The sequence below is a fragment of the Vespa velutina genome, chromosome 7 (genome assembly GCF_912470025.1).
Source record: "Vespa velutina chromosome 7, iVesVel2.1, whole genome shotgun sequence".
NCBI lineage: Eukaryota > Metazoa > Arthropoda > Insecta > Hymenoptera > Vespidae > Vespa > Vespa velutina.
The window spans coordinates 4325028-4335767 of NC_062194.1; the positions used below are offsets into that span (position 1 = coordinate 4325028).

Genomic DNA, 10740 nt, shown 5'->3' on the forward strand with positions numbered 1-10740 from the left:
TTATATTGTATTTTTGTCAAAAATTCTTTTTCATTTATATTTTTTTTACACTTAGCACATTTTATGAATTGAGACAGAATATTAGATATTTATGCATGTGTAACATGTTGTAGTTAGACACAAACAAATTGAATAATCCATTTATAATGATGATATATTTTTTATAAAATAAAAAAAAAAAAAAAAAAAAAAGAAAAGAAAAGAAAAAATTTCGTGTTTAATTCTATTAAGTGCATAAATATGTATTCGTGTATAAGAAATATATACTCAATTCTCAAATATTCCTTTCCAACAAATATTCTGCATATTTCAAATGTTTCATATTTAAAATAAAAAAAAAATAAAACCTTGAAAATATAATATGTGTAGTATTGTATTTTGAAAATTAAGAATTTTTGTGCAGAATTTGCTTGTAAAGGAATATAAAAACAATCCACAATTTCATATGTCATTGCATGTTTGCAATTGATAGAAAGCTTGATAAAAGTAAAAGGTATATTTGCTTGCATGATATAAAATATTGTAGAAGTTTCATATTGTTTAAACACGTTTATATTATAACTGCCATGCTCAATGCAAAGATTGGATGAGCAACTAATTCGCAAGGAATTTGCAAAGCTAGTGCAACTCTATTTTAAAAGGTGAAAACATAAAAATTGAATGCAAAGAGAAGAAAAAAAAATAGAAGTTAGGCTTGACTAAGTCATGTGAGTGTGATTCGGTTGCCGAGTTGCTTCCTACCTTGCCACCCTACAAATTCTCCAGCTTCGCCTGAGGAACACAAGAGCACACATTAGTACGGCAGGTAGGTAAGGTCAGGATGATGGCCATAAAGCCTAGTTATTCTACAGTGGTGTAGGGGAATAATATTTTAACTTAGAAATATTTATATATATTTATATATATATATATAAAAAATGTGTGTGTGTGTGTGTGTGTACGCGCGCATGTGTATTATCAAATAATATGCGTATATTTTATACCTCTGCCGTTTTCAAAAAATATAATCTATTGTGTATGTGTATATATATATATATATATGTGTGTGTGTGTGTGTGTGTGTGTGTGTGTGTGTGTGTGTGTGTGTGTGTGTGTGTGTGTAAAAAAAAACAAAAAGAAAAGAAAAGAATAATAATTAAAGAATTATTACTGATAATCATAATAAGGTTTATGAAAAATTAAATAATATAAAATATTTTCCAAAGAGTATATAAACATATATATCATAAACATAAACTATATATTATAAACATAAATTGCGATATGTAAAAAATAATATAAATTATTAATAATAAGCAAAGATGAGAACTACACCACTGTTTATAATTAGACAATTCAAAAACCAATCCACTCCACATCACAGCAATCCAATCCAATTTTAAAATTACTTATTCATTTATTGCTGTGTGGTTTTTGGTACGCATGCGTCTATGCCATTCTCCTCTCGCAACACTTGTCAATGCCAGAAAAAAAAAAAAAACATGATACCAATATATATATTATAAATCAATTCTTACCTTGCCTAGTAGGATCCATGCTATTTGGCATCATTGGCTGTCCAGGTGGCTAAAATAAAAATAAAATGATTACATATAATATTTATGATACAATACATTTGTGTTAAATTTTTTATCAATATATTATAATATCTAACTACAAAGTAATAATCAAGCTTACCCCATTGAAATCATTTCCCATTTGTGGCATACGTACTCCTGGTCGTGGGCCAGCAGGATACCTTGGGCCCATAAACTGTAACAAGGAATAAATCCACTGTATATTTAATAAAAATTCTCATAATAGACTTATATGTATAAAAAATATTTCAATAACAATTCATTATTAATATGCAATTCATAGAGTGAACGATAGGTTGAGTAAATCATGTAAAATTAGTCGTATCAAATTATAATCACTTCCTTATAAAACAATTACAATATGCAGTATTCCTACCTGAGAGGTAATATGTTATTAATAGAGTAATGATATATATTATATAATATAAAATATATATTATATAAAATATATATAAAATAATTTTATATATATTTGACTTAATAACTCCTACATATAAAATAAACTTTTCTTTTGTATTTTATTAACATTTGTTAGGATAATACTTTTACAATTGCTCTTTCATTATCAAATAAATATGGAAAAAAATAAAGAATTAGATGATGAAAATAACATTGAAAGGAAGACAGTGACAATAAATAAATGATTTTGGGTATACAATGATGTAGTGTAATGAGTGTGGAACAAGTAATCCTTCATGAGCGAGAGTGTGTGTTGAATGGCGCTTACCTGAGTGGACATCATCTGCGAGTGTGGGGGCGGGGGTGGCTGGGGGTGCTGGGGGGATGGCTGTGATGAGGGGTGTGTGGGCGGAGATGGTCGCATTGTCGAGTTGTTCTGCAACAAGCAACGCAAACGACAGACATGTAGCAACACTGCGATCCAGGCAACAGCTAAACTAGAAGGCTCAGGGATGATCGTGTTAATATACTAGATATTTTTCAACATCTTACAAATATGTTGATTGTTATAGCCAACAAATAAATCTACATGATATTTTTTCAATAAATGGGATTTCATTCTGTTGTATGTACATTTGATATCACATTTTATATTATTATGTATAATATAGTAAATATGAAATAATATATTAATTTGTTTTGTCATATTTATACAAATTAGAATAATTGATTTTAAAACTGCAATACACGCTTTATACCATATTATGTATTAATAATTGAACATTTCAAAATTATATAAAAAACATTGTCTTTATCATATATAATAGACTATGTTTCAAGAAATTCAGATTTTACATATTATTTTAAGAAAGATATTTCTCTTTATTAAAAAAAAGCTATATAAGTCATAGATCCAATTAGAAATAATATTTTTAAAGAAAAATTTCAAAATAAATATATATATATTAATTAAAAAAAAAAAAATAATAATTTTAAAAAATATTATGTAAATAATAAATATGTACATAAAAAAAAAATAATAAAAGAAAAGAAAACAAAAACAAATAAATGCAAAGCAATAATAATATATGAAATGAAAGCATAACAGCATAGCTCTGTAAATTGATGAAACAGAAATGAAATGAAACTTAAATTTATATAAACATGCACAACATTGCTTGATAATTGTAATAATATTTTAACAACATAATACAACAGATTTTAAAGACGATCACCTTATATTATACATTGTACATCACAAATAATTATCCTTTGTTAAAATAAATACAATTTTTATTTTTCAATAGACACATGAGGTTCTTCTTGAATTAATTATTATGAATCCAAAATTATATAGCTTTTTTGCAACAATTTAATTTTTCTCTATGACACCTTGTATGTCATATTTATAAATTTTAAGTCATCCCGCACAAGAATAATTCAACGCAAAAATAATAAAGATTTGAACGAGCAACATATGCATAACTAAATTTTTTTCCTTTTTCTACATGTATATATATGCATATATACATATGTACATGTGTATTCATACGTGTATATTAATATGTATACTAATATATACATATATTTTAAATTTGTTGATATCCATGAAATTTTATCTGCTCTGTTTTTTTTATATATAAGGTTAAATTTACAGCAATATTTCAGGAGACTGTTCTATTCTATAGATCATTTACAAAAATATTAAATTACTATATAGGGAAGTTTATAAATTATATCTGCAATATTTTCCAGAGAGTATACGCTTGGCTGACTAGATTAAATTTACAAAATGCATTCATTCGATATGCTGTCGAAATTTGCATTTGCTTTTTTAAATTATTGTCATATATAGTATATATATATATCTTTTTATTTTTTTTATTTTTTAAAATAGAAATTATTTTTAAAATAGACATTTAGCACAATGCGTTAAGGCCACAGTAATATTTGTTATTAAAAACATGAATATTGCATACATATACACATAGCATATACACATATTATAAATCCTATAAATATCTTATATATTTACTGATAGCCCTTCTTAAAAAAGAATTTAAATATACATGTGCGTATACTATAAATTGTCTTGTCTAAAAATTTGAAACTGTATCGAGTAAAAAAAAAAAACGAAACTTTAAGAAAATAATGTCAGCACAAGGTCAAACACTCAACTGAGTTATGTGCATACTATACTGGGATTTTCGAGCTAGTACTATTCTAACATTTATATAACCCTTGTCTGTGTGAAATGTCTAGACTTGCGTTATTCACTAAAGAAATAAGATAGAAAAGTTAGAACAAGGACGCACATACAAGAGTTAAATACATAGCAAAGAGAAAAGGAAGTATATATGTAAATACAGTGTAACAAAGCATAACAAGAATATTATTTCATTGTACACTTGTATCAAAACGAACATATAACATAAAAAGTATAGATAAAGAAAATTAGGGTATGCATTTCTTATATACATTTTTCTTTAAAATATAATCTTTCTTAATTTTCCAAACTTTGAAAGTTTTCTTGTATAAATTCATAATGGATGATCATATATAAAATATTTACAAGAACATTTTGATTCTACCTATATGTGTCATCACTTTGTTATTGCATAAGATTTATGTTAAGTATTTTCAATATACATTTGTGATAAAGATATTTTATATATATATATATATATATATAATTACAAATAACCATTATAATTTTATTATCGATGTAATAAAATTTGAATATATTGCATGCTTTGAACTAAATTTAATTTACATGATATTTAAATATAACGATAGTAACAGATAAATGTTTCGGTAGATAACATATGTTAATTCAATAAATTATCAATGAAAGATATTAGATAAAAATCCAGATACTGAAATTATATATAACAATATTTTAAAATTAAATTATCTGTCTAAGTAATCAATAATTATGTTCGATATTTGAATGATTAAAAATCCTATTGACTAGATAATAATGTAATTGAACTATTCAATTACCAACATGAATATTCTTCATTTTTTATTTTTCTTTAAAAACTGCAAACATGCCCCTAATCATAAGAAAACTTAGAAATTTAATAAATCGTGATTTGATGAACTGTTAACCTCGTTAATTCCCTTATATTTTTGTCTTAAATATAAAATTTGACGATGACGATATGAGCGCACGCACACACAGATACATGTACGTGAGCAAGATGTGATTACGTGCATCGTAGCAAAAGAGAGCTAAGGGATATAGTATGACTACACTCATGTGTGTTTGTGTAAATGTAATGAATGAATATGTATGTAAACATAACAATGACATATGACAAATTATTTTCATGTTGTCATTTATATCTTAGATAATACTTAATTATCTTCGTGAAATATAAGAAAATACATAAGTAATAATGTATCTTTTTCTTGCACTGTTCCTATAAAATATTTTTATAATTACTATTATTTTCGCGAATATATATATATAATATATTACCAATAATACTTTCAGAGTAAAACTTTTAAGTGGAAGTATATTATAATTATAACTGATTACGTTAGTTTCAAAAAACAAAAACTTACTGGAAAGAATGCTGGAGGCATTGGACCACCAGGCATACCATCATTAGGTGGCATCTGTCCAATTGGAGATGGAGCTGGGCCAGCATTCTGCAATAATGTTTTTGTTATATATTGCAAAAGAATATTTATTTTATATAGATGGATATATATATATACATATATACATATATGATTGTATATAAAATAAATAAATAAGTAAGTAAAAGGATATAATTAACAACTTACATGTGCAATTCCATTAACGCCATAACCACTGTTCACAAAACCCTGTGACAAAAATATTTATCGTATCAGTCTAATTGCATAAGATGCCTCAAAAGATAAATTATTTAATATTATTTTCAAATAACAAATGTTATTATTAATATGTTTAGTAATAATCGAAAATAATAAAAATTTGCTTAATATATTAAAAAATAACTTACATAATCATGAAAAGCTTTGGCCTCGCTACTGTGTTCACATGAATCTCGTCGTTCTGGTGCTGCGCAATACAGATCCCAAAACACACTAGAAATATATTATATCAATTGTATACAAATTAAAAATTGTTCAATGTTATAATAAATTTTCTAAATATCTGATCAATGTCACTTACCACCACCATGAATGTAAAAACCCAGGTGGTTCTCCAAGCGTTATATTTTTCTCCCATCGAATCTGCACGACAATAAAATATAATTAATAGTCATATATTCAATATAAAAGCATAATATCGTTATACCATCATTCTTACCTCCGATAGGAATGTTTGTGCAGCTTTTTGTGCGCCGACATGAAGAAGGTATTCGTATACATACAAAGCTAATCTAAAAGCATAATAACAATTGATTATTGAATCATTGATTGAAGTTAATTCTATATATAAAAAAGAAAAAAGAAAAAAAAGAAAGAAATCTGACTTAAATACTCCATGTGATGTGAGAAAGCATTCACATAAATTGTTTTCATAAATGAAAAATATAATTTCAATATTGTAAATGTATAAAATACATTTTAATTTTTATATATCGACGATTTTACATCTTCACAATAATTATAATATAAATAGTTAAATTAATTATTCTTTGAGAATCTTTTTGCTGGTACATAACCATTACGGTATATACCATTTCTTTCACGAAAGATACAAATATGGCGTTCGAAATTAGACTTCTCTGCCAATCAAACGTCTCTATTCAGTGACAGCGTACACTCAAGACCGCGTGAAAGCAGGTTATGCGGCGAAATCTTAACTAAATAGCTATCAACACGGACAGCACACGCTATCTCCTTAGTCCTACGAGAGCTAATGAAAACAAAAACTTTCGACCGTCGCCATCTAACATTTTACCCTCCAAATTTTAACACAATCGAATGATCCATTTGTAAACAATAATCGAAGGAACATGAAATGTTATTGAAATGGAACGAACCATCGCGAAATCATACGCTGTTATATTATGCGTTCCAAAATGGAAATTCTGAATAGATAAATATTTCGAAGATCCATTGAAGTCAGCCATTGAGATACGACTTTCAAATTTAAAAATATAAATTACGACGATATGATTCAAACGATTTTACTTAAATACGAACGACCGGTATCAAAGTACGTAAACGCTTTAAGGTATAGCACGATGTCAAAAAGCAGGAAAAAAGAGAGAAAGAGAGAGGAGAGAGAGAAAGAGAGAGAGAGAGAGAGAGAGAGAGAAAAAAAGAAGGAAAAATGGAGTCACTCGTCGATCAATCGGCACGGATAATACGATGAAAAAATGGATTTTGTTTAACAATAAATACGTACTTTTCTCTGGCCTGAGCATCCGATGGTACGCTGGACCCCTTTCCCTTCGCGTACATCGTTGTGATTTGTCAATCCTTCCAGCGTAAACACAGAACAGTCGTCAGGTCGAGAAGTGAGCAATGTCTGACTGCGGCTATCGTTCGAAGGAGGAGAATTGCAACGGAGAGAGTGAGAGAGCTAAAGAGAAAGAGAGAGGGAAGGAGAGAGGGAAGGAGAGAGGGAAGGATAGAGTGAGAGAGGGGTGGATGGAGGGGTTAGAGGGGAAAGGGAAAGAGTAGGAGTAGGAGGAAGAAGAGGAGGAGGAGGAAGAGGAGGAGGAGGAGGAGGAGGAAACGGACGCGCTCTTGGCTACCTTCGTATCTCTGTGAAAACGAGGACGGGGTGGGGGAAAGGGAATAAGAAGAGAAAGAGAAAAGGATAAGAGGGGGTAGGGATTCGAAAGAGGAAATAAAGGAAGAAAAAGTTGCGCGTACGAAAAGCGGAAGAGGATGTAGTAAAGCGATCGCTAGACTTTTCAGAGAATTTTCCTTCTCTCTTCGTGTCTTATTCCTCTTTCTCGTTGGCGTCACTGTACAACTAAACGAACGAGGCGCAGACGCTTCGCCTCACATGACATGACAACGAATCACGGAAGAAGAGCCGCGTCGCGTACGCGCATCGTCGTATTATTGTTCCTTTTTCTTTTTCCTTTCTTTCTTTCTTTCTTTTTTTTTTCTTTTTTCTTATTTATTTTTTTTATTTATTTCTTTATTTCTTTTATAGCTTCCCCCGCTTTCATTTATTTCTTTTCCTTTCCTTTTCTTTCTTTTTTTTTTTTTTTTTTCCTTTTTTTCTTTTTTTTCGCAGTCGTATCGTCAATTTTTCTCTGTTATATTAGAGCCCGCGTCGTTGTTCCGTTACTCGTCGAACTCGGCCGCGCTCTCTCGTGTCTCACCTCTAGGGCACACTTCACGATAGTTTTCTATCTCTATCTCTATTTTTTTCTTTCTTTCTCACTCGCACGCTTTCTTTCCCTCGCTCGTACTCTTTTCAAGGCTTATTGTTCTCCAATGGAAATCGCGGCGCGTCTCTCTCTCTCTCTCTCTCTTTTCTTTCTCTTTCTCTCTCTCTCTTTCTGTCTCTTCTCGGCACACGGCGGCGACGATGGCAAAGTCGTCGTCGTCGTCGTCGTCGTCGTTGCGCGTTCGGTCAATTCACTCTCTTCGCTCTTTTCCCTTCGATATGCCTCTCACCTCAGCACACCTCACCTCACCTCACCTTACCGCACCGCACCTCACCGCACCTCACCACACCACACCACTCCACACCTCACCTCACCTAACGCGTACCTATCAGTCAACGACGACGCACATACACGTGCACGCGCCACTAAAAGAGCACGCGCAAGAGCACAGGTACACGTACACAATCTACAGAGAAGGCGTCGCGCGCACACACCGATTTCACGTTGTGTTGTCGTTGTTGTCCGTTTGACGTCGTCGTCGTCGCCGCCGCCGCCGCCACCGTCGCTGTCGCTGTCGCCGTCTCCGTCGCCTTCGTCTTCCCCGTCGTTATTGTCGTTACTGTTGCGCTGGCTGTTACTTGCATATACAAGTTTCCAAATTTTTGTCGATGAGTCGCCCTGTCGTCCCTTCTTTTTACCGTGCACTCGTCCTAACTGAAAATTTTACTATCGTACGTCCCTATCGTTACATACGCGCGTTATCGGTCGAACGAGGACGAAAGGTAGTATCAGGATAACACGTATGCGCGGAGAGGAATTGAACTCTCACGGTGTTGTACGCGCGCACAACTTCGGAAGTGTGCTACCTACTCTTTCGGCTTCGCACGCGACGACGACGACGCACACGTATACGCGTCTCGGAGGATCGTACTCCCTCTCCCTCTCTTTTCTCCCCTCCTTTTTCTCCCCATCTCTCACGCTCTCTCTCTCCCTTCCTTTTACTTTCTCTGTCGTTCTCATCGCAATACGTCGTCTCCGTTGAACTCTCTCTCGGTCGTGCAAAGAACGTGGAGGTTGCGCGCGCAACTATTTGTCCCGTATACCAGGGCCGTATGATGCCATTCAAGTACAACAGAGTGTGAGTCAAATATAACGGGTAAGGAGGTTCTTAAATGAATACAGTGTCTAATTGCTAAGGGTTTTTCTTTTTTTTTTTTTTTTTTTTTTTTAAATTTCATTCATTCATTCATTCATTCATTCATTATATATTGAATCGAATAGATATATCTTTTTCTTTTTTATTAATAAAGGATATCGATTTGAATTATAATTTATTATCTAAAGCTCTCTCTAGGAAATACGAATATTCGATGATTTTTCATACTTGTGATTTCATCGATAAAGTATTATGCGCTCTTACATATTATTCGCGCATTAGACTAAAATCTTTTTAGCTTCTAAAAAAATTTTCTTTAAAATTCAACATATATAATAAACATAAAAAGGTAGTTACTACTTCTTATTATATTTTATTTACAGCCCATTTTAATTTCTATCTATCATACATTTATCAATATCTACCTTTTTATTACAAAAAAAAAAAAAAAAAAAAAAAACGTATGGTAAATTTATTTATTACGGATTGATATGGCCAAATGAGTAATGATAATATTTTTTAATAATTAATATTGACTCGATCGTTCGTTTTGTCATAAAAAAAAAAAAAAAAAAAAAAAAAAAAAAAAAAAAAAATCAAAGTGAGGTATATAAAATTAAACATAGTTTATAAGCATTGAAAATGAAACGTAAAAAATAGAATCCATAGAAAAATATTTGTATCGTATACAATCGTGTTCCTTGTAATATTAAGAGTAAATATCTGTCTATCGTTGATACGGCCCTGATTGCATCTCTGCATCTTATTGGACGTGGACTGGTGCATATACGAGCAATGTCCTGTGGCGTGCACACACCGTTGAAATCTATCGGCGCGTGTGTTCGCTAAAGAGTGGGAGAATCCGATTATAGCCGAACATTACCGGATGTGCCCGACACGAAATAGTCGACAATTGACGAGGCGTCGAGAAACCCAGAAGGGAGGAGACAAGCTATTCTCTTGGGTGTACTGCTTCCCCTTTTTCAACTTTAACCTGAATAATTATTCTTTAGCTTATCTATAGCATAAGTAATGAAAGCAAATACAATATAATATGAATAAAGTTTAATAAAACGAATGCTGAATGTTATTTAGAACCTTTTCACATTATGTCATTATGTAATAGACTGATGAGATCTCTTATCGTCATCCGGTATAACATTGATTAAAAAATAATTTTTATTTTTGATAATAATACTTTTATAGAAATAGAAATAAACTATTTATTTAATCATTTATATACCCACAATATAATATAATTTATATATATATATATTTTTTTTTTTATATACTTCATGTATAAAAAATTTTT

The 10740-nt window shown here is 30.9% G+C and overlaps 1 protein-coding gene across 10 annotated transcripts in view; it reads right to left on the bottom strand.

Annotated features, from left to right (window-relative positions):
- Positions 1-9217, bottom strand: part of LOC124950589 (single-stranded DNA-binding protein 3) — a 33311-nt gene extending 24094 nt beyond the window's left edge. For 4 of the 10 annotated variants that reach the window (XR_007101403.1, XM_047497528.1, XM_047497527.1 and 1 more), the window contains exons 1-10: positions 7330-9216; positions 6283-6355; positions 6145-6206; positions 5972-6056; positions 5772-5813; positions 5547-5633; positions 2305-2412; positions 1678-1752; positions 1518-1566; positions 742-771 (exon numbers count right to left, since the gene is read on the bottom strand). Coding sequence is in view for 9 of the 10 variants with exons in the window: in XM_047497528.1 (XP_047353484.1) it covers positions 742-771; positions 1518-1566; positions 1678-1752; positions 2305-2412; positions 5547-5633; positions 5772-5813; positions 5972-6056; positions 6145-6206; positions 6283-6355; positions 7330-7385 (667 nt within the window). In the remaining variant the exon portion in view is untranslated. Of the gene's footprint in view, positions 1-741; positions 772-1517; positions 1567-1677; positions 1753-2304; positions 2413-5546; positions 5634-5771; positions 5814-5971; positions 6057-6144; positions 6207-6282; positions 6356-7329 lie in introns of all 10 variants that reach the window. The other 6 variants (XM_047497534.1, XM_047497525.1, XM_047497531.1 and 3 more) reach the window with 6 other exon arrangements.
- Between the last annotated feature and the right edge of the window lie 1523 nt (positions 9218-10740).